At 56.0% G+C, this 23,300-nt stretch overlaps 2 protein-coding genes across 6 annotated transcripts in view; one reads left to right on the top strand and one right to left on the bottom strand.

The window, feature by feature from the left end:
• The window catches only part of srpk2 (SRSF protein kinase 2), a 50,465-nt gene extending 46,868 nt beyond the window's left edge, over positions 1-3,597 (top strand). For 2 of the 5 annotated variants that reach the window (XM_079604529.1, XM_079604530.1), the window contains 2 exons: positions 432-524; positions 1,822-3,591. In XM_079604529.1, coding sequence (XP_079460655.1) covers positions 432-524; positions 1,822-2,006 — 278 coding nt within the window. In that variant the 3' untranslated portion in view covers positions 2,007-3,591. Of the gene's footprint in view, positions 1-431; positions 525-1,821 lie in introns of all 5 variants that reach the window. The other 3 variants (XM_079604531.1, XM_079604533.1, XM_079604532.1) reach the window with 2 other exon arrangements.
• A 633-nt stretch (positions 3,598-4,230) lies between these two features.
• On the bottom strand, positions 4,231-22,508 carry LOC306994091 (small ribosomal subunit protein eS17; the record flags this gene model as incomplete). The annotated part of the gene is given in 12 exon segments (XM_079604405.1): positions 4,231-5,132; positions 5,290-5,751; positions 5,753-5,781; positions 6,233-6,295; positions 11,798-11,855; positions 11,857-11,951; positions 11,955-12,014; positions 12,017-12,081; positions 12,084-12,105; positions 21,547-21,616; positions 21,767-21,854; positions 22,472-22,508. Coding segments are annotated over 11 exon segments (615 nt in total). The 3' UTR covers positions 4,231-5,132; positions 5,290-5,723.
• Between the last annotated feature and the right edge of the window lie 792 nt (positions 22,509-23,300).

The raw sequence follows: 23,300 nt of genomic DNA, 5'->3' as shown, positions 1-23,300 counted from the left end.
CACACACACACACACACACACACACACACACACACTGCCGTTACAGGGCTGGATTCTAAAGGGTCATGAAATGCATTTTCCTTTATCTCATGTTTTGGAGGTTAGTTTATAAAAAAAAATTTCACCAAAAAGTTTCAAAGATTCGTAGACATGATTTCCTCTTTCAGAAACTCGAGTAAACAGCCGCTGCTGTGATTGGTGAACTTCATCAGTGTTCGGAAATTAAACCTGTTTTTATTCTAGAGTAACTTCTTATATATGCAACTATCTGTATTTTCCATTTCATGAGCCTTTAATGGCAGATGTGTGTGTGAGCTGAACTGGTGTTACCCAGACGTCAGTGTGTGTGATGGCCGACGCGTCCCTCTGTCCTCCTGCACCACTGCATGAATAACTGATGTTGTGTGTGTGTGTGTGTGTTTGGTGGTCAGACCACATCGCTCTGATTATGGAGTTGCTGGGAAAAATCCCCCGCAAGATCATCGCAGCAGGAAAATACAGCCGTGAGTTCTTCTCAAAGAAAGGTAACCGTAACTCTGCTGTCTGACTCCTGTCTCCTTCAGGACCGTTTCCTTTACACCATCAGACCCGTGATGCCGTGTCTCGAATGCTTCTGCTCTGGGGCCTTTTCTTAGTCTTACAGCAATAATGTGGGTGTGGCTTACAGGAGTAATGTGGGCGTGGCTTACAGCAGTAATGTGGGTGTGGCTTACAGCAGTAATGTGGGCGTGTCTTGCTGTAATAAAGGGGGCGTGTCTTGCAGTAATAATGGAGGCGTGTCTCTCAGCAGTAATGGGGGCAGATCTTGCAGTAATAAAGGGGGCAGGTCTCTCGGCAGTAATGGGGGCAGGTCTTGCAGTAATAAAGGGGGCGGGTCTCTCAGCAGTAATGGGGGCAGGTCTTGCAGTAATAAAGGGGGCGGGTCTCTCAGCAGTAATGGGGGCAGGTCTTGCAGTAATAAAGAGGGGGGGTCTCTCAGCAGTAATGGGGGCAGGTCTTGCAGTAATAAAGGGGGCAGGTCTGTCAGCAGTAATGGGGGCAGGTCTTGCAGTAATAAAGGGGGCGGGTCTCTCAGCAGTAATGGGGGCAGGTCTTGCAGTAATAAAGGGGGCGGGTCTCTCAGCAGTAATGGGGGCAGGTCTTGCAGTAATAAAGAGGGGGGGTCTCTCAGCAGTAATGGGGGCAGGTCTTGCAGTAATAAAGGGGGCAGGTCTGTCAGCAGTAATGGGGGCAGGTCTTGCAGTAATAAAGGGGGCAGGTCTCTCGGCAGTAATGGGGGCAGGTCTTGCAGTAATAAAGGGGGCAGGTCTCTCGGCAGTAATGGGGGCAGGTCTTGCAGTAATAAAGGGGGCGGGTCTCTCAACAGTAATGGGGGCAGGTCTTGCAGTAATAAAGGGGGCGGGTCTCTCAGCAGTAATGGGGGCAGGTCTTGCAGTAATAAAGGGGGCGGGTCTCTCGGCAGTAATGGGGGCAGGTCTTGCAGTAATAAAGAGGGGGGGTCTCTCAGCAGTAATGGGGGCAGATCTTGCAGTAATAAAGGGGACGGGTCTCTCAGCAGTAATGGGGCAGGTCTTGCAGTAATAAAGGGGGCGGGTCTCAGCAGTAATGGGGGCAGGTCTTGCAGTAATAAAGGGGGCAGTAATGGGGGCGGGGCTTGCATTAGTGATGGGGCAGGTCTCTCTGTAGTAATGGGGGCGGGGCTTGCATTAGTGACGGGGTGGGTCTCGCTGTAGTAATGGGGGCGGGGCTTGCATTAGTGATGGGGCGGGGCTTGCAGCTGTGTTTTCCCTGCAGCAGCTTATCTGGCGTCTCTCTCTGCAGGTGAACTGCGGCACATCACGAAACTCAAGCCCTGGACTCTGTTTGATGTGCTGGTGGAAAAGTACGGCTGGTCGGCCGAGGATGCCGGTCATTTCACACACTTCTTGTTGCCCATGCTGGAGATGGTGCCGGAGAAACGGGCCTCTGCTTCAGAGTGCCTCAACCACCCCTGGCTGAACTCGTAGCACTTCTGCCCCTCAGACTCAGACGCCCCCCTGAGGCCCCATCCGGAACTGCAGCCCACCGTCACTAGAGAACCAGAGACCAGGGGCTTCAGAGAGACGAGGGTGGGCTTCAACACACACACACACACACACACACACACACACGGGAGAAACAAGCCTGTCTTTATACCTGGAGCTTCATTCACCGTCTTCCTCCACCTCATTCAGCAGAACTTTACAGGCTGAACACAGAAAGTGAGATCATTTCACATTATCCGACAGATAAAAAAATACTTTTGGACACTTTATTTGTGATGTTTTTATGATTAAACATTTTAAGATGTTTAATTTTAAGAAATGGGACGGAGTGTTTTGGTAAGGTTTATAACTCGTGGAACTCAGTTTCTTCTCGAGGCTTTCAGCGAAACTCTTGTGAATGTCCTAGAAAAACACTAATTTACACAGAGATTAATATATGCGAGCAGTCAGTCTGTAATATAGCTATTCATCTCAGTGACTGAATCTGAGAGTTTCTGTCACCACAGTTTGTGTGTGTGTGTGTGTGTGTGTGTGAGAGAGAGAGAGAGAGTGAGTGAGTGAGTGTGTGTGAGATTGTTGATGTGTCTGACATCCAGGAAGCCCACCTGAGACACTCTGCATGAAGCCCCGCCTCTTCTCGCCCTACCGTCCAATCAGGTTCTGCAGTGGAGCTGTGTACCACACACACACACACACACACACACACAGGCTCTGGAAAACATGAATCCAGAAAGAGTTTGTGGAGAGACGCCTGAGACGAACGGATGGATGGACATTTCTGCGTTCATGCCGTTGACTTCCTCGTCTGGTTTTATGTTTTTACTCTGAGCTTTTAATCCCCAAATCCCGAGGACAACATTCCTGATTCTCCAGCGGATTCTCCCGTCGGCAGGACGGGCGTCTCGTGTTCATGAGGACGCATTTGTGTTTGTTTGTACGTTTCGTTCAGGGAATTCATGTACAGAGATCCAGCAAACTGTCCAAAAACTCGCAACTGCTTGAGCGCAAGATAAACACGCATCGCTGTTTGGAGACGAGCATCACGGTCGTCATGGAGACGAGCGTAAAGGCAGCGGTAGTCATGGAGACGGGCCACATGGCGGCGGTCGTCACAGAGACGGGGATCGCGGCGGCGGTTGTCATGGAGACGTGGACCATGCCGTTCCCGTGGCCTCACGCTGCTCATCATCATCATCATCATCACAGTTAGTCCAGTTGCCTATTTTCGCAATAAAAGTAGATGATGAAATATTTTTTAAAATATTTAAATTCGTTTAAACAGAAAAGAAGTTCTCTGATGTTGTGACAGTGACAGAGTTTAGTCGTAATAAGGTGATTGTGTTTTGTCTACTTCCTGTTTTTATTGGCTGTCACTTTCTTCATGACATGGACTCGCGCTGCTCTGAGGGTCATGTGACAGTCATGGACTTTATTGGACGTTTTTGCAATAATAGTGATTATGATGATGACTTTTTGAACGCCCCTGATGTGTCTCGCAGCCTCGCTGACTGCTCTTCCCAACGCCCTCGTTTTACATCCAAGGATTTAATAAAATTGTAAATTATTGGATCACATTGCCTGAACATGTCCACGTTCTTCTCCTGGTCTGGGTTTCAGATATCATAACGTCCACAGCAGCCTCTAGATATCCCTGACCCTTTAGACGTCAGCTGGGGGTCAGAGGTCAACTCAGCCCCAGCAGGAACCATCCAGATGCTTCTCAACGCAAACATGTCCAGTTATGAATGAGAAATATGGAAGTAAAATAGACAAATGTTTTTGAAACCAAAAGCCTTGTTGAATTGCACTACTTGAAAAGATATGCATTGCACTAACCCCGCTCGCATTTAATGCATTGTATTTTTAGGCTTTTAGGAAAATTCAACATGATTGAATATTTAAGCTGTGAACATTTCAATGCAAAACATTTCACACACGTTTCCATTATAACAAATTCAATAATCCATATTCACCTTTTAGATTTCACTTCAAAAATGATGTTAATTCTGTTTAAAAATACAACCTGTAGTATTCGACAAGTCATTTTTCAGTAATTTTTTTAATACACATTCAGTGGTTCAAATTCGACATAAAATTCAACATTTGACATCCAGGAACGGCAGGAATATCAGTGGATTGCCGATCAATAATCTCCATCTAAAAATAATCACTCGTCAAAGATTATCAATCATTCAGTGACGCAGACTTCAGATTCCAAAACTTGTTTTATTAGGATACTTTTTAATTACAGTTTCAAGCTGTTGTTGTTTGTGTTTATACTGTAGTGCACACACACCTGTCCATCACACACACACACCTGTCCATCATCACACACACACCTGTCCATCATCATCATCATCACACACACACACCTGTCCATCACACACACACACCTGTCCATCATCATCATCATCACACACCTGTCCATCATCACACACACACACACACACACACACACACACACACACACACCTGTCCATCACACACACACACCTGTCCATCATCATCATCATCACACACACACCTGTCCATCATCATCATCATCACACCTGTCCATCACACACACACCTGTCCATCATCATCATCACACACCTGTCCATCATCACACACACACACACACACCTGTCCATCATCATCATCACATACACACCTGTCCATCATCACACACACACACACCTGTCCATCATCACACACACACACACCTGTCCATCATCATCATCATCACACACCTGTCCATCATCACACACACACACACACACACACACACACCTGTCCATCACACACACACACCTGTCCATCATCATCATCATCACACACACACCTGTCCATCATCATCATCATCACACACCTGTCCATCACACACACACCTGTCCATCATCATCACACACACACCTGTCCATCATCATCATCACACACCTGTCCATCATCACACACACACACACACCTGTCCATCATCATCATCACATACACACCTGTCCATCATCACACACACACACACCTGTCCATCATCACACACACACACACACACACACACACACACACACACACCTGTCCATCATCTCTCTCACACACACACACCTGTCCATCATCTCTCTCACACACACACACCTGTCCATCATCATCATCACACACACACGTCCAACACACACACACACCTGTCCATCATCACACACACACAGGTCCATCATCACACACACACACCTGTCCATCATCACACACACACACACACCTGTCCATCATCTCTCTCACACACTCACACACACACACACACACACACACACACGTCCATCATCATCATCACACACACACCTGTCCATCATCTCTCTCACACACACACACACCTGTCCATCATCTCTCACACACACACACACACACACACACACACGTCCATCACACACACCTGTCCATCACACACATACACCTGTCCATCATCACACACACACGTCCATCATCATCACACACACATACCCGTCCATCATCACACACACACACACACGTCCATCATCATCACACACACACACACGTCCATCATCATCACACACACACCTGTCCATCATCACACACACACACCTGTCCATCATCACACACACACGTCCATCATCATCACACACACACCTGTCCATCATCACACACACACCTGTCCATCATCACACACACACACACACGTCCATCATCATCACACACACTCCTCTCGGGTGTCTAGAAGTTCATGCCGACCGGAGGCTGTGACCTGGAGATTCGACAGGCTCCCGAAGTCCTGCGGGAACAGAACAGGGTCAGTGACATCACTGTTGAGCTGGGTCCACACACACACACACACACACACACACACACACACACACACAGAACCACTGCAGTGAAGTCTGGAGTCACAGCGAGTGTGAGATGTGCATATACACAACATCATAATGCTGAGAACAGAACAGTGTTGTGAATCCTCGGAGCTTTAGCTCTTCAGCGCGGTTGATGGGAGTGTGTGTTCGCGAGTGCGTTCAGGAGGGTGTGTTAGAGCGGATGCTAATGCTAATGCTAGCGGTTGTGAGAAAGATTCAGGGTTTGTCAGGAACAGAATCCAGCAAACACGGGAAAGACTTTCACAGTTTCTCTCCCTGTGCTTCGATGACCTGGAGACGACACTCCACAGTCACTTTCGAGACAGGTCACGTGACCGCCGCAGTGCATGATGGGAAGAGTTAAGAGTGACTCACCAGAAGCTTGAGCATCTCCTTTGTGTCGGTGTAGACCTCAATGATCTGATCCAGAGCCGAAACCTGCGGGAAACATCACATGACCACACCTTTACATCACATGACCACACCTTTACATCACATGACCACACCTTTACATCACATGACCACACCTTTACATCACATGACCACACGAGCTAATACCGCTCAATCACAATATTAAAACACTTATTAACTGAGATCAAGCTACAATTAAATATATAAATATTGGTTGAAAAACTTGAAATGAAAAATAGAAATGTTGCCTTGGCAATAAACAAAACGTTTTACCTAGAAATCCATAAATTAAACCCAACTAGCAATAATAAAAAATGTATAATACAAATGACAAAACTACTAAAACTGTAACTAAAATGAACATGTACACTGAATATAGAACACGTATATACACACGAGAAGCTAAAGCTAATTCTCAACATTAAAGGGGTCATGACATGAGAAACTAAATTTGCCTTGATCTTTTGGTATATAAGAGGTCTTTGTACCATTAAAACGTCCTGCAAGTTTCATAGCTTAAGACGTCCTCCCCATTATAAACGAATCATTTATTTAATCAAGCTCTAAATACAGCTCGTTCTGGATCCATGGTGAGAAGTGACGTCACGGTGCGAAGTGACGTACCAGCGTTTGCATATGACCGCCTCCAGCGCAAGACAACTACGCTTAAAGCGCAAGACAACTACGCTCATTTCATATCGTTGTCGCGCCCGCGCGCTCCACAAGTGTTCAGTCGCCGGACAGCGAGCGCCGCACAAGTGTTCAGTCGCCGGACAGCGAGCGCCGCACAAGTGTTCAGTCGCCGGACAGCGAGCGCCGCACAAGTGTTCAGTCGCCGGACAGCGAGCGCCGCACAAGTGTTCAGTCGCCGCACAGCGAGCGCCTCACAAGTGTTCAGTCGCCGCACAGCGAGCGCCTCACGAGTGTTCAGTCGACGGACAGCGAGCGCCTCACGAGTGTTCAGTCGCCGCACAGCGAGCGCCTCACAAGTGTTCAGTCGCCGGACAGCGAGCGCCGCACAAGTGTTCAGTCGCCGCACAGCGAGCGCCTCACGAGTGTTCAGTCGCCGGACAGCGAGCGCCTCACGAGTGTTCAGTCGCCGGACAGCGAGCGCCTCACGAGTGTTCAGTCGCCGGACAGCGAGCGCCTCACAAGTGTTCAGTCGCCGGACAGCGAGCGCCTCACAAGTGTTCAGTCGCCGGACAGCGAGCGCCTCACAAGTGTTCAGTCGCCGGACAGCGAGCGCCGCACAAGTGTTCAGTCGCCGGACAGCGAGCGCCTCACGAGTGTTCAGTCGACGGACAGCGAGCGCCTCACGAGTGTTCAGTCGCCGCACAGCGAGCGCCTCACGAGTGTTCAGTCGCCGGACAGCGAGCGCCGCACAAGTGTTCAGTCGCCGCACAGCGAGCGCCTCACGAGTGTTCAGTCGCCGGACAGCGAGCGCCTCACAAGTGTTCAGTCGCCGGACAGCGAGCGCCTCACAAGTGTTCAGTCGCCGGACAGCGAGCGCCTCACAAGTGTTCAGTCGCCGGACAGCGAGCGCCGCACAAGTGTTCAGTCGCCGGACAGCGAGCGCCTCACGAGTGTTCAGTCGACGGACAGCGAGCGCCGCACAAGTGTTCAGTCGCCGCACAGCGAGCGCCTCACAAGTGTTCAGTCGCCGGACAGCGAGCGCCGCACAAGTGTTCAGTCGCCGCACAGCGAGCGCCTCACGAGTGTTCAGTCGCCGGACAGCGAGCGCCTCACGAGTGTTCAGTCGCCGGACAGCGAGCGCCTCACGAGTGTTCAGTCGCCGGACAGCGAGCGCCTCACAAGTGTTCAGTCGCCGCACAGCGAGCGCCTCACGAGTGTTCAGTCGCCGGACAGCGAGCGCCTCACGAGTGTTCAGTCGCCGGACAGCGAGCGCCTCACAAGTGTTCAGTCGCCGGACAGCGAGCGCCTCACAAGTGTTCAGTCGCCGCACAGCGAGCGCCTCACGAGTGTTCAGTCGCCGGACAGCGAGCGCCTCACGAGTGTTCAGTCGCCGGACAGCGAGCGCCTCACAAGTGTTCAGTCGCCGGACAGCGAGCGCCTCACGAGTGTTCAGTGGACGGACAGCGAGCGCCTCACAAGTGTTCAGTCGCCGGACAGCGAGCGCCTCACAAGTGTTCAGTCGCCGGACAGCGAGCGCCTCACGAGTGTTCAGTCGCCGCACAGCGAGCGCCTCACGAGTGTTCAGTCGCCGCACAGCGAGCGCCTCACGAGTGTTCAGTCGCCGGACAGCGAGCGCCTCACGAGTGTTCAGTCGCCGGACAGCGAGCGCCGCACGAGTGTTCAGTCGCCGGACAGCGAGCGCCGCACGAGTGTTCAGTCGCCGGACAGCGAGCGCCTCACGAGTGTTCAGTCGCCGCACAGCGAGCGCCTCACAAGTGTTCAGTCGCCGGACAGCGAGCGCCTCACGAGTGTTCAGTCGCCGGACAGCGAGCGCCGCACGAGTGTTCAGTCGCCGGACAGCGAGCGCCTCACAAGTGTTCAGTCGCCGGACAGCGAGCGCCTCAAGTGTTCAGTCGCCGGACAGCGAGCGCCTCACAAGTGTTCAGTCGCCGGACAGCGAGCGCCGCACAAGTGTTCAGTCGCCGGACAGCGAGCGCCTCACAAGTGTTCAGTCGCCGGACAGCGAGCGCCGCACAAGTGTTCAGTCGCCGCACAGCGAGCGCCTCACAAGTGTTCAGTCGCCGGACAGCGAGCGCCTCACGAGTGTTCAGTCGCCGGACAGCGAGCGCCTCACGAGTGTTCAGTCGCCGGACAGCGAGCGCCTCACAAGTGTTCAGTCGCCGGACAGCGAGCGCCGCACAAGTGTTCAGTCGCCGGACAGCGAGCGCCTCACAAGTGTTCAGTCGCCGGACAGCGAGCGCCTCACGAGTGTTCAGTCGCCGGACAGCGAGCGCCTCACAAGTGTTCAGTCGCCGGACAGCGAGCGCCTCACAAGTGTTCAGTCGCCGCACAGCGAGCGCCTCACGAGTGTTCAGTCGCCGGACAGCGAGCGCCTCACGAGTGTTCAGTCGCCGGACAGCGAGCGCCTCACAAGTGTTCAGTCGCCGGACAGCGAGCGCCGCACGAGTGTTCAGTCGCCGGACAGCGAGCGCCTCACGAGTGTTCAGTCGCCGCACAGCGAGCGCCTCACGAGTGTTCAGTCGCCGGACAGCGAGCGCCGCACGAGTGTTCAGTCGCCGGACAGCGAGCGCCGCACGAGTGTTCAGTCGCCGGACAGCGAGCGCCTCACGAGTGTTCAGTCGCCGCACAGCGAGCGCCTCACAAGTGTTCAGTCGCCGGACAGCGAGCGCCTCACGAGTGTTCAGTCGCCGGACAGCGAGCGCCGCACGAGTGTTCAGTCGCCGGACAGCGAGCGCCTCACAAGTGTTCAGTCGCCGGACAGCGAGCGCCGCACAAGTGTTCAGTCGCCGCACAGCGAGCGCCTCACAAGTGTTCAGTCGCCGGACAGCGAGCGCCTCACGAGTGTTCAGTCGCCGGACAGCGAGCGCCTCACGAGTGTTCAGTCGCCGCACAGCGAGCGCCTCACAAGTGTTCAGTCGCCGGACAGCGAGCGCCTCACAAGTGTTCAGTCGCCGGACAGCGAGCGCCGCACAAGTGTTCAGTCGCCGGACAGCGAGCGCCGCACAAGTGTTCAGTCGCCGCACAGCGAGCGCCTCACGAGTGTTCAGTCGCCGGACAGCGAGCGCCTCACAAGTGTTCAGTCGCCGCACAGCGAGCGCCTCACAAGTGTTCAGTCGCCGGACAGCGAGCGCCTCACAAGTGTTCAGTCGCCGCACAGCGAGCGCCTCACGAGTGTTCAGTCGCCGCACAGCGAGCGCCTCACGAGTGTTCAGTCGCCGGACAGCGAGCGCCGCACAAGTGTTCAGTCGCCGGACAGCGAGCGCCTCACGAGTGTTCAGTCGCCGGACAGCGAGCGCCGCACAAGTGTTCAGTCGCCGCACAGCGAGCGCCTCACGAGTGTTCAGTCGCCGGACAGCGAGCGCCTCACGAGTGTTCAGTCGCCGCACAGCGAGCGCCTCACGAGTGTTCAGTCGCCGGACAGCGAGCGCCGCACAAGTGTTCAGTCGCCGGACAGCGAGCGCCTCACGAGTGTTCAGTCGCCGGACAGCGAGCGCCGCACAAGTGTTCAGTCGCCAGACAGCGAGCGCCGCACAAGTGTTCAGTCGCCAGACAGCGAGCGCCGCACAAGTGTTCAGTCGCCGGACAGCGAGCGCCGCACAAGTGTTCAGTCGCCGGACAGCGAGCGCCTCACGAGTGTTCAGTCGCCGGACAGCGAGCGCCGCACAAGTGTTCAGTCGCCGGACAGCGAGCGCCGCACAAGTGTTCAGTCGATGGACAGCGAGCGCCGCACAAGTGTTCAGTCGATGGACAGCGAGCGCCTCACAAGTGTTCAGTCGCCGGACAGCGAGCGCCGCACAAGTGTTCAGTCGCCGGACAGCGAGCGCCGCACAAGTGTTCAGTCGATGGACAGCGAGCGCCGCACAAGTGTTCAGTCGCCGGACAGGGAGCGCCTCACAAGTGTTCAGTCGCCGGACAGCGAGCGCCTCACGAGTGTTCAGTCGATGGACAGCGAGCGCCGCACAAGTGTTCAGTCGCCGGACAGCGAGCGCCTCACAAGTGTTCAGTCGCCGGACAGCGAGCGCCTCACGAGTGTTCAGTCGCCGCACAGCGAGCGCCTCACGAGTGTTCAGTCGCCGGACAGCGAGCGCCGCACAAGTGTTCAGTCGCCGGACAGCGAGCGCCTCACGAGTGTTCAGTCGCCGGACAGCGAGCGCCTCACGAGTGTTCAGTGGACGGACAGCGAGCGCCTCACAAGTGTTCAGTCGCCGGACAGCGAGCGCCTTTTTTTGCGGACGTCTCAGTCACGGCAGTGTTAGTTTAAGCGTTTGTTTAAACTATAAAATTATATCTAGGCATTAGCTCAATTTAACGTGTTTTAATAATGTGTGGCATTGCTAACTCGCTGAACTGTAAGGGAGAGATGATCATTCATTGGCTGATCCTCTGTATTAGCGTAATCACTGGAGTGTAGCGATCATCCCGCTGAACGAGCACGCCATCGCTTCCGAACGTCCAATCGATGAGCTGGCCGAGAGTTAGAAGATCGTTATTGTTGTTCATGTTTTCTAAAGTGAGTAGCATATATAATAGTTAGGTTAGCGTGCGAGTTCACTCGCTTCATCTCGCAGATCTAGCGCACTAACGCCACACACTATATAGTGAACGAGTGAGCGTTTCGGACACAGCTTAAGACTGTTCCAGTGACAGAGCCTGACAGGTTCAGCTGCTAGCGTGGCGTTTGAACTGCAGAGCGGATGCTAATGCTAGCGAGCGGTTGTGAGAAAGATTCAGGGTTTGTCAGGAACAGAATCCAGCAAACACGGGAAAGACTTTCACAGTTTCTCTCCCTGTGCTTCGATGACCTGGAGACGACACTCCACAGTCACTTTCGAGACAGGTCACGTGACCGCCGCAGTGCATGATGGGAAGGCTCACCTCGGGCACGTAGTTGTCCCTGCGCTCACGCTCCTCCTGCAGTTTGATGGAGATGCCCTCGCTGGATGCGCTTCATCAGGTGCGTCACGTACATGCAGGGACAGGAAGTGACATCAGCGCCGGGACTCAGTGTCCCAGCATGCACTGCTCCCTCTCACCCGGCGATCGTGTTGCGCAGCTTCTTGCTGGGGATGATGGCGATCTCCTCACACACACACACTTGTTGGTGTGTAAGTCGTTGCCCAGACGGGTGAAGTACTTCTCTATGATGACGCGCGCGGCATCACCGTCTTCGTCCTGACGCGCCCCTGACACCACAGAAGAAGAGGAACATCAGAACACACACCACGGAAGTTCGCCGTTCGCGTTTGCGAGGGTGTGTTCGCGAGCGCGTTTGCGAGGGTGTGTTCGCGAGGGTGTGTTTGCGAGGGTGTTCGCGAGCGCGTTTGCGAGGGTGTGTTCGCGAGCGCTTTTGCGAGGGTGTGTTCGCGAGGGTGTGTTTGCGAGGGTGTGTTCGCGAGGGTGTGTTTGCGAGGGTGTGTTTGCGAGGGTGTGTTTGCGAGGGGTGTGTTCGCGAGGGTGTGTTTGCGAGGGGTGTGTTCGCGAGGGTGTGTTTGCGAGGGTGTGTTCGCGAGGGTGTGTTTGCGAGGGTGTGTTCGCGAGGGTGTGTTTGCGAGGGTGTGTTTGCGAGGGTGTGTTTGCGAGGGGTGTGTTCGCGAGGGTGTGTTTGCGAGGGTGTGTTCGCGAGGGTGTGTTTGCGAGGGTGTGTTCGCAAACGCGTTTGCGATGGTTTGCGAGGGTGTGTTCGCGAGGGTGTGTTAGCGAGCGCGTTTGCGAGGGTTTGTTCGCGAGGGTGTGTTTGCGAGGGTGTGTTTGCGAGCGCGTTTGCGATGGTTTGCGAGGGTGTGTTCGCGAGGGTGTGTTAGCGAGCGCGTTTGCGAGGGTGTGTTCACGAGCGCGTTTGTGAGGGTGTGTTCGCGAGCGCTTTTGCGAGGGTGTGTTCGCGAGGGTGTGTTTGCGAGGGTGTGTTTGCGAGGGTGTGTTTGCGAGCGCGTTTGCGAGGGTTTGTTCGCGAGGGTGTGTTTGCGAGGGTGTGTTCGCGAGGGTGTGTTAGCGAGCGCGTTTGCGAGGGTTTGTTCGCGAGGGTGTGTTCGCGAGGGTGTGTTAGCGAGCGCGTTTGCGAGGGTTTGTTCGCGAGGGTGTGTTTGCGAGGGTGTGTTTGCGAGCGCGTTTGCGATGGTTTGCGAGGGTGTGTTCGCGAGGGTGTGTTAGCGAGCGCGTTTGCGAGGGTGTGTTCGCGAGGGTGTGTTCGCGAGCGCGTTTGCGAGGGTTCGCGACGGTGTGTTCGCGAGCGCGTTTGCGAGGGTGTGTTCGTGAGGGTGTGTTCGTGAGCACGTTTGCGATGGTTTGCGAGGGTGTGTTCGTGAGCACGTTTGCGATGGTTTGCGAGGGTGTGTTCGCGAGCACGTTTGCGATGGTTTGCGAGGGTGTGTTCGCGAGAGCGTTTGCGAGGGTGTGTTTGCGAGGGTGTGTTTGCGAGGGTGTGTTAGCGAGCGCGTTTGCGAGGGTTTGCGAGGGTGTGTTCGCGAGGGTGTGTTAGCGAGCGCGTTTGCGAGGGTTTGCGAGGGTGTGTTCGCGAGCGCGTTTGCGATGGTGTGTTAGCGAGCGCGTTTGCGATGGTTTGCGAGGGTGTGTTCGCGAGGGTGTGTTCGCGAGCGCGTTTGCGATGGTTTGCGAGGGTGTGTTCGCGAGGGTGTGTTCGCGAGCGCGTTTGCGATGGTTTGCGAGGGTGTGTTCGCGAGGGTGTGTTCGCGAGGGTGTGTTAGCGAGCGCGTTTGCGAGGGTTTGTTCGCGAGGGTGTGTTTGCGAGCGCGTTTGCGATGGTTTGCGAGGGTGTGTTCGCGAGGGTGTGTTAGCGAGGGTGTGTTCGCGAGCGCGTTTGCGATGGTTTGCGAGGGTGTGTTCGCGAGGGTGTGTTAGCGAGGGTGTGTTAGCGAGCGCGTTTGCGAGGGTGTGTTCGCGAGGGTGTGTTCGCGAGCGCGTTTGCGAGGGTTCGCGACGGTGTGTTCGCGAGCGCGTTTGCGAGGGTGTGTTCGTGAGGGTGTGTTCGTGAGCACGTTTGCGATGGTTTGCGAGGGTGTGTTCGTGAGCACGTTTGCGATGGTTTGCGAGGGTGTGTTCGCGAGCACGTTTGCGATGGTTTGCGAGGGTGTGTTTGCGAGGGTGTGTTTGCGAGGGTGTGTTTGCGAGGGTGTGTTCGCGAGAGCGTTTGCGAGGGTGTGTTTGCGAGGGTGTGTTTGCGAGGGTGTGTTAGCGAGCGCGTTTGCGAGGGTTTGCGAGGGTGTGTTAGCGAGCGCGTTTGCGAGGGTTTGCGAGGGTGTGTTCGCGAGCGCGTTTGCGATGGTTTGCGAGGGTGTGTTAGCGAGCGCGTTTGCGATGGTTTGCGAGGGTGTGTTCGCGAGGGTGTGTTAGCGAGCGCGTTTGCGATGGTTTGCGAGGGTGTGTTCGCGAGGGTGTGTTAGCGAGCGCGTTTGCGATGGTTTGCGAGGGTGTGTTCGCGAGGGTGTGTTCGCGAGCGCGTTTGCGATGGTTTGCGAGGGTGTGTTTGCGAGGGTGTGTTAGCGAGCGCGTTTGCGAGGGTTTGCGAGGGTGTGTTCGCGAGGGTGTGTTAGCGAGCGCGTTTGCGAGGGTTTGCGAGGGTGTGTTCGCGAGCGCGTTTGCGATGGTTTGCGAGGGTGTGTTAGCGAGCGCGTTTGCGATGGTTTGCGAGGGTGTGTTCGCGAGGGTGTGTTCGCGAGCGCGTTTGCGATGGTTTGCGAGGGTGTGTTCGCGAGCGCGTTTGCGATGGTTTGCGAGGGTGTGTTTGCGAGGGTGTGTTCGCGAGCGCGTTTGCGATGGTTTGCGAGGGTGTGTTCGCGAGGGTGTGTTAGCGAGCGCGTTTGTGAGGGTTCGCGAGGGTGTGTTCGCGAGCGCGTTTGCGATGGTTTGCGAGGGTGTGTTCGCGAGGGTGTGTTCGTGAGCACGTTTGCGATGGTTTGCGAGGGTGTGTTCGCGAGGGTGTGTTCGTGAGCACGTTTGCGATGGTTTGCGAGGGTGTGTTCGCGAGGGTGTGTTCGCGAGCGCGTTTGCGAGGGTTTGCGAGGGTGTGTTCGCGAGGGTGTGTTAGCGAGCGCGTTTGCGAGGGTTCGCGAGGGTGTGTTCGTGAGCACGTTTGCGATTGTTTGCGAGGGTGTGTTCGCGAGGGTGTGTTCGTGAGCACGTTTGCGATGGTTTGCGAGGGTGTGTTTGCGAGGGTGTGTTCGCGAGGGTGTGTTCGCGAGCGCGTTTGCGATGGTTTGCGAGGGTGTGTTCGCGAGGGTGTGTTCGCGAGGGTGTGTTAGCGAGCGCGTTTGCGAGGGTTTGCGAGGGTGTGTTCGCGAGGGTGTGTTAGCGAGCGCGTTTGCGAGGGTTCGCGAGCGCGTTTGCGATGGTTTGCGAGGGTATGTTCGCGAGGGTGTGTTAGCGAGCGCGTTTGCGATGGTTTGCGAGGGTGTGTTCGCGAGGGTGTGTTCGCGAGCGCGTTTGCGATGGTTTGCGAGGGTGTGTTTGCGAGGGTGTGTTCGCGAGCGCGTTTGCGATGGTGTGTTCGCGAGCGCGTTTGCGATGGTTTGCGAGGGTGTGTTTGCGAGCGCGTTTGCGATGGTTTGCGAGGGTGTGTTTGCGATGGTGTGTTCGTGAGCACGTTTGCGATGGTTTGCGAGGGTGTGTTTGCGAGGGTGTGTTCGCGAGCGCGTTTGCGATGGTTTGCGAGGGTGTGTTTGCGAGGGTGTGTTAGCGAGGGTGTGTTCGCGAGCGCGTTTGCGATGGTTTGCGAGGGTGTGTTCGTGAGCACGTTTGCGATGGTTTGCGAGGGTGTGTTCGCGAGCGCGTTTGCGATGGTTTGCGAGGGTGTGTTCGCGAGGGTGTGTTAGCGAGAGCGTTTGCGATGGTTTGCGAGGGTGTGTTCGCGAGGGTGTGTTAGCGAGCGCGTTTGCGATGGTTTGCGAGGGTGTGTTCGCGAGGGTGTGTTAGCGAGCGCGTATGCGATGGTTTGCGAGGGTGTGTTCGCGAGGGTGTGTTCGTGAGCACGTTTGCGATGGTTTGCGAGGGTGTGTTCGCGAGCGCGTTTGCGATGGTTTGCGAGGGTGTGTTCGCGAGGGTGTGTTAGCGAGCGCGTTTGCGATGGTTTGCGAGGGTGTGTTCGCGAGGGTGTGTTAGCGAGCGCGTTTGCGATGGTTTGCGAGGCTGTGTTCGCGAGGGTGTGTTAGCGAGCGCGTTTGCGATGGTTTGCGAGGGTGTGTTCGCGAGGGTGTGTTCGTGAGCGCGTTTGCGATGGTTTGCGAGGGTGTGTTCGCGAGGGTGTGTTAGCGAGCGCGTTTGCGATGGTTTGCGAGGGTGTGTTCGCGAGGGTGTGTTAGCGAGCGCGTATGCGATGGTTTGCGAGGGTGTGTTCGCGAGGGTGTGTTCGTGAGCGCGTTTGCGATTGTTTTGCGACGGTGTGTTCGCGAGCGCGTTTGCGATGGTTTGCGAGGGTGTGTTCGTGAGCACGTTTGCGATGGTTTGCGAGGGTGTGTTCGCGAGGGTGTGTTAGCGAGCGCGTTTGCGATGGTTTGCGAGGGTGTGTTCGCGAGGGTGTGTTAGCGAGCGCGTTTGCGATGGTTTGCGAGGGTGTGTTCGCGAGGGTGTGTTCGCGAGCGCGTTTGCGATGGTTTGCGAGGGTGTGTTTGCGAGGGTGTGTTAGCGAGCGCGTTTGCGAGGGTGTGTTCGCGAGGGTGTGTTAGCGAGCGCGTTTGCGAGGGTTTGCGAGGGTGTGTTCGCGAGCGCGTTTGCGATGGTTTGCGAGGGTGTGTTAGCGAGCGCGTTTGCGAGGGTGTGTTCGCGAGGGTGTGTTCGCGAGCGCGTTTGCGATGGTTTGCGAGGGTGTGTTCGCGAGCGCGTTTGCGATGGTTTGCGAGGGTGTGTTTGCGAGGGTGTGTTCGCGAGCGCGTTTTGCGATGGTTTGCGAGGGTGTGTTCGCGAGGGTGTGTTAGCGAGCGCGTTTGTGAGGGTTCGCGAGGGTGTGTTCGCGAGCGCGTTTGCGATGGTTTGCGAGGGTGTGTTCGCGAGGGTGTGTTCGTGAGCACGTTTGCGATGGTTTGCGAGGGTGTGTTCGCGAGGGTGTGTTCGCGAGGGTGTGTTCGCGAGCGCGTTTGCGATGGTTTGCGAGGGTGTGTTCGCGAGGGTGTGTTCGCGAGCGCGTTTGCGAGGGTGTGTTCGCGAGGGTGTGTTAGCGAGCGCGTTTGCGAGGGTTCGCGAGGGTGTGTTCGTGAGCACGTTTGCGATGGTTTGCGAGGGTGTGTTCGCGAGGGTGTGTTCGTGAGCACGTTTGCGATGGTTTGCGAGGGTGTGTTTGCGAGGGTGTGTTCGCGAGGGTGTGTTCGCGAGCGCGTTTGCGATGGTTTGCGAGGGTGTGTTCGCGAGGGTGTGTTCGCGAGGGTGTGTTCGCGAGCGCGTTTGCGAGGGTTTGCGAGGGTGTGTTCGCGAGGGTGTGTTAGCGAGCGCGTTTGCGAGGGTTCGCGAGGGTGTGTTCGCGAGCGCGTTTGCGAGGGTGTGTTCGCGAGGGTGTGTTAGCGAGCGCGTTTGCGAGGGTGTGTTTGCGAGGGTGTGTTCGTGAGCGCGTTTGCGAGGGTGTGTTTGCGAGGGTGTGTTCGCGAGCGCGTTTGCAATGGTTTGCGAGGGTGTGTTCGCGAGCGCGTTTGCGATGGTTTGCGAGGGTGTGTTCGCGAGCGCGTTTGCGATGGTTTGCGAGTGTATGTTCGCGAGGGTGTGTTAGCGAGCGCGTTTGCGATGGTTTGCGAGGGTGTGTTCGCGAGGGTGTGTTTGCGAGCGCGTTTGCGATGGTGTGTTCGCGAGCGCGTTTGCGATGGTTTGCGAGGGTGTGTTTGCGAGCGCGTTTGCGATGGTTTGCGAGGGTGTGTTTGCGAGGGTGTGTTCGTGAGCACGTTTGCGATGGTTTGCGAGGGTGTGTTCGCGAGCGCGTTTGCGATGGTTTGCGAGGGTGTGTTTGCGAGGGTGTGTTAGCGAGCGCGTTTGCGATGGTTTGCGAGGGTGTGTTCGTGAGCACGTTTGCGATGGTTTGCGAGGGTGTGTTCGCGAGCGCGTTTGCGATGGTTTGCGAGGGTGTGTTCGCGAGGGTGTGTTAGCGAGAGCGTTTGCGATGGTTTGCGAGGGTGTGTTCGCGAGGGTGTGTTAGCGAGCGCGTTTGCGATGGTTTGCGAGGGTGTGTTCGCGAGGGTGTGTTAGCGAGCGCGTATGCGATGGTTTGCGAGGGTGTGTTCGCGAGGGTGTGTTCGTGAGCACGTTTGCGATGGTTTGCGAGGGTGTGTTCGCGAGCGCGTTTGCGATGGTTTGCGAGGGTGTGTTCGCGAGGGTGTGTTAGCGAGCGCGTTTGCGATGGTTTGCGAGGGTGTGTTCGCGAGCGCGTTTGCGATGGTTTGCGAGGGTGTGTTCGCGAGGGTGTGTTAGCGAGCGCGTTTGCGATGGTTTGCGAGGGTGTGTTCGCGAGGGTGTGTTAGCGAGCGCGTTTGCGATGGTTTGCGAGGGTGTGTTCGCGAGGGTGTGTTAGCGAGCGCGTTTGCGATGGTTTGCGAGGGTGTGTTCGTGAGCGCGTTTGCGATGGTTTGCGAGGGTGTGTTCGCGAGGGTGTGTTAGCGAGCGCGTTTGCGATGGTTTGCGAGGGTGTGTTCGCGAGGGTGTGTTAGCGAGCGCGTATGCGATGGTTTGCGAGGGTGTGTTCGCGAGGGTGTGTTCGTGAGCGCGTTTGCGATGGTTTGCGAGGGTGTGTTCGCGAGCGCGTTTGCGATGGTTTGCGAGGGTGTGTTCGTGAGCACGTTTGCGATGGTTTGCGAGGGTGTGTTCGCGAGCGCGTTTGCGATGGTTTGCGAGGGTGTGTTCGCGAGGGTGTGTTAGCGAGCGCGTTTGCGAGGGTGTGTTTGCGAGGGTGTGTTCGTGAGCGCGTTTGCGATGGTTTGCGAGGGTGTGTTCGCGAGCGCGTTTGCGATGGTTTGCGAGGGTGTGTTCGCGAGCGCGTTTGCGATGGTTTGCGAGGGTGTGTTCGTGAGGGTGTGTTAGCGAGCGCGTTTGCGAGGGTGTGTTTGCGAGGGTGTGTTCGTGAGCGCGTTTGCGATGGTTTGCGAGGGTGTGTTCGCGAGGGTGTGTTAGCGAGCGCGTTTGCGATGGTTTGCGAGGGTGTGTTCGCGAGGGTGTGTTCGTGAGCGCGTTTGCGATGGTTTGCGAGGGTGTGTTCGCGAGGGTGTGTTAGCGAGCGCGTTTGCGATGGTTTGCGAGGGTGTGTTCGCGAGGGTGTGTTAGCGAGCGCGTATGCGATGGTTTGCGAGGGTGTGTTCGCGAGGGTGTGTTCGTGAGCGTGTTTGCGATGGTTTGCGAGGGTGTGTTCGCGAGCGCGTTTGCGATGGTTTGCGAGGGTGTGTTCGTGAGCACGTTTGCGATGGTTTGCGAGGGTGTGTTCGCGAGCGCGTTTGCGATGGTTTGCGAGGGTGTGTTCGCGAGGGTGTGTTAGCGAGCGCGTTTGCGACGGTGTGTTTGCGAGGGTGTGTTCGTGAGCGCGTTTGCGATGGTTTGCGAGGGTGTGTTCGCGAGCGCGTTTGCGATGGTTTGCGAGGGTGTGTTCGCGAGCGCGTTTGCGATGGTTTGCGAGGGTGTGTTCGCGAGGGTGTGTTAGCGAGCGCGTTTGCGAGGGTGTGTTTGCGAGGGTGTGTTCGTGAGCGCGTTTGCGATGGTTTGCGAGGGTGTGTTCGTGAGCGCGTTTGCGATGGTTTGCGAGGGTGTGTTCGCGAGCGCGTTTGCGATGGTTTGCGAGGGTGTGTTCGCGAGCGCGTTTGCGATGGTTTGCGAGGGTGTGTTTGCGAGGGTGTGTTCGCGAGCGCGTTTGCGATGGTTTGCGAGGGTGTGTTTGCGATGGTTTGCGAGGGTGTGTTTGCGATGGTTTGCGAGGGTGTGTTCGCGAGCGCGTTTGCGATGGTTTGCGAGGGTGTGTTCGCGAGCGCGTTTGCGATGGTTTGCGAGGGTGTGTTCGCGAGCGCGTTTGCGATGGTTTGCGAGGGTGTGTTTGCGAGGGTGTGTTCGCGAGCGCGTTTGCGATGGTTTGCGAGGGTGTGTTCGTGAGCGCGTTTGCGATGGTTTGCGAGGGTGTGTTTGCGAGGGTGTGTTCGTGAGCGCGTTTGCGATGGTTTGCGAGGGTGTGTTCGCGAGGGTGTGTTCGTGAGCGCGTTTGCGATGGTTTGCGAGGGTGTGTTAGCGAGCGCGTTTGCGATGGTTTGCGAGGGTGTGTTCGCGAGGGTGTGTTAGCGAGCGCGTATGCGATGGTTTGCGAGGGTGTGTTCGCGAGGGTGTGTTCGTGAGCGCGTTTGCGATGGTTTGCGAGGGTGTGTTCGCGAGCGCGTTTGCGATGGTTTGCGAGGGTGTGTTCGTGAGCACATTTGCGATGGTTTGCGAGGGTGTGTTCGCGAGCGCGTTTGCGATGGTTTGCGAGGGTGTGTTCGCGAGGGTGTGTTAGCGAGCGCGTTTGCGAGGGTGTGTTTGCGAGGGTGTGTTCGTGAGCGCGTTTGCGATGGTTTGCGAGGGTGTGTTCGCGAGCGCGTTTGCGATGGTTTGCGAGGGTGTGTTCGCGAGCGCGTTTGCGATGGTTTGCGAGGGTGTGTTCGCGAGGGTGTGTTAGCGAGCGCGTTTGCGAGGGTGTGTTTGCGAGGGTGTGTTCGTGAGCGCGTTTGCGATGGTTTGCGAGGGTGTGTTCGCGAGCGCGTTTGCGATGGTTTGCGAGGGTGTGTTCGCGAGCGCGTTTGCGATGGTTTGCGAGGGTGTGTTTGCGAGGGTGTGTTCGCGAGCGCGTTTGCGATGGTTTGCGAGGGTGTGTTTGCGATGGTTTGCGAGGGTGTGTTTGCGATGGTTTGCGAGGGTGTGTTCGCGAGCGCGTTTGCGATGGTTTGCGAGGGTGTGTTCGCGAGCGCGTTTGCGATGGTTTGCGAGGGTGTGTTCGCGAGCGCGTTTGCGATGGTTTGCGAGGGTGTGTTTGCGAGGGTGTGTTCGCGAGCGCGTTTGCGATGGTTTGCGAGGGTGTGTTCGTGAGCGCGTTTGCGATGGTTTGCGAGGGTGTGTTCGCGAGCGCGTTTGCGATGGTTTGCGAGGGTGTGTTCGCGAGCGCGTTTGCGATGGTTTGCGAGGGTGTGTTCGCGAGCGCGTTTGCGATGGTTTGCGAGGGTGTGTTCGCGAGCGCGTTTGCGATGGTTTGCGAGGGTGTGTTCGCGAGCGCGTTTGCGATGGTTTGCGAGGGTGTGTTCGCGAGCGCGTTTGCAAGGGTGTGTTCGCGAGCGCGTTTGCGAGGGTGTGTTCGCGAGCACGTGTTCGATGAGACCTGTCGATGATCGAAATGAGAAATTAACAAAAATGCCCATCCCTAACAGCTGTGACCCCTGACCTCATCAGTGGTCACATGATCAGACCAACAGTTAGGGCACTTTTCAGCTGCTAGCGTGGCGTTTGAACTGCAGAGCGGATGCTAATGCTAGCGAGCGGTTGTGAGAAAGATTCAGGGTTTGTCAGGAACAGAATCCAGCAAACACGGGAAAGACTTTCACAGTTTCTCTCCCTGTGCTTCGATGACCTGGAGACGACACTCCACAGTCACTTTCGAGACAGGTCACGTGACCGCCGCAGTGCATGATGGGAAGGCTCACCTCGGGCACGTAGTTGTCCCTGCGCTCACGCTCCTCCTGCAGTTTGATGGAGATGCCCTCGCTGGATGCGCTTCATCAGGTGCGTCACGTACATGCAGGGACAGGAAGTGACATCAGCGCCGGGACTCAGTGTCCCAGCATGCACTGCTCCCTCTCACCCGGCGATCGTGTTGCGCAGCTTCTTGCTGGGGATGATGGCGATCTCCTCACACACACACACTTGTTGGTGTGTAAGTCGTTGCCCAGACGGGTGAAGTACTTCTCTATGATGACGCGCGCGGCATCACCGTCTTCGTCCTGACGCGCCCCTGACACCACAGAAGAAGAGGGACATCAGAACACACACCACGGAAGAAGAGGAACATCAGAACACACACCACAGAAGAAGAGGAACATCAGAACACACACCACAGAAGAAGAGGAACATCAGAACACACACCACGGAAGAAGAGGAACATCAGAACACACACCACAGAAGAAGAGGAACATCAGAACACACACCACGGAAGAAGAGGAACATCAGAACACACACCACAGAAGAAGAGGAACATCAGAACACACACCACAGAAGAAGAGGAACATCAGAACACACACACACACACACACACACACACACACACACAGAAGAGCACCAGCCTCAATAACACTCACTCTGCAGCACCTTCACGCACACACACACACACACTCGGTGTGCCGGCAGAATGCATTATGGGCCGGTATCGGGTCTGATCAGCTGTATCGATGAGCTCTCGTCCGGGGAAGACACGCGGGCGCTGCAGTTACTGTGATCGCGCGCTTCTAACGCGCTCCATCCGTCGCACACACGCGTCCGCCGCGTCATACTCACACACACGCGCGCCACTCAGTCTCTCCACACAGCGGGAGAGTGCACGCTGATGAGCAGCGCAGAACAGCCGAGGATTACAGCAGATCCACGGAGAGCGCGGGCAGACACCCGCCATGATGATGCGGGAGCGGAAGAGGAGGAAGAAGAGCGACCGGAAGCGGAAGAGCCGGACACGCGCGAGCGCCACTCGCTCACACAGCGGTGGAGAAGCGACACTGCAGCTCGATCATAAACACACACGGGTTATTAAACACACACGCTATCCACATCCATCATTATAAACTCATATCTCCTTAAAGAAGCTGCAGAATCACTTCCATTGTTTCCGCCTTTAATACATCAGCTGACTGTGACCTCTAACCTCATCAGCTGACTGTGACCTCTAACCTCATCAGCTGACTGTGACCTCTAACCCGTCATCAGCTGACTGTGATGATAACACAACTCTATGCTAATGTGGCATTTTCGGTAAAGCTGCTTTGAGAAAAGGGCTTCACTATCAAAGGTGAATTGAATAATTTATTTCTTAATAAAGCCAGTGCCGTCTAGTAACACTTGTTCTGCACTTCTGTGCATCTAAGCCTCATGTGTGTGCAGAGTATAAACTACAGATCTGGTCCTCCATCTCGGCTCTCCACTCCTGGAGCAGTTATGAGGAATGAGAGATATAGCTTCATATGTAGCTTACTACTGTACACACACACGCACACACACACACACACACACGCACACACACACACACTCACACACACACACACACACACACTCTCCTCAACACCAGCAGTGTGAGGCCACAGTACAACAGCACACACACACACACTCTCCTCAACACCAGCAGTGTGAGGCCACAGTACAACAGCACACACACACACGCACACACACACACGCACACACACACACACACACA

This window comes from Phoxinus phoxinus, assembly GCF_949152265.1.
Source record: "Phoxinus phoxinus genome assembly, chromosome: 25".
NCBI classification, from domain to species: domain Eukaryota; kingdom Metazoa; phylum Chordata; class Actinopteri; order Cypriniformes; family Leuciscidae; genus Phoxinus; species Phoxinus phoxinus.
The sequence above is the reverse complement of the archived record's forward strand: the minus strand, read 5'-3'. Positions and strand labels throughout refer to the sequence as shown.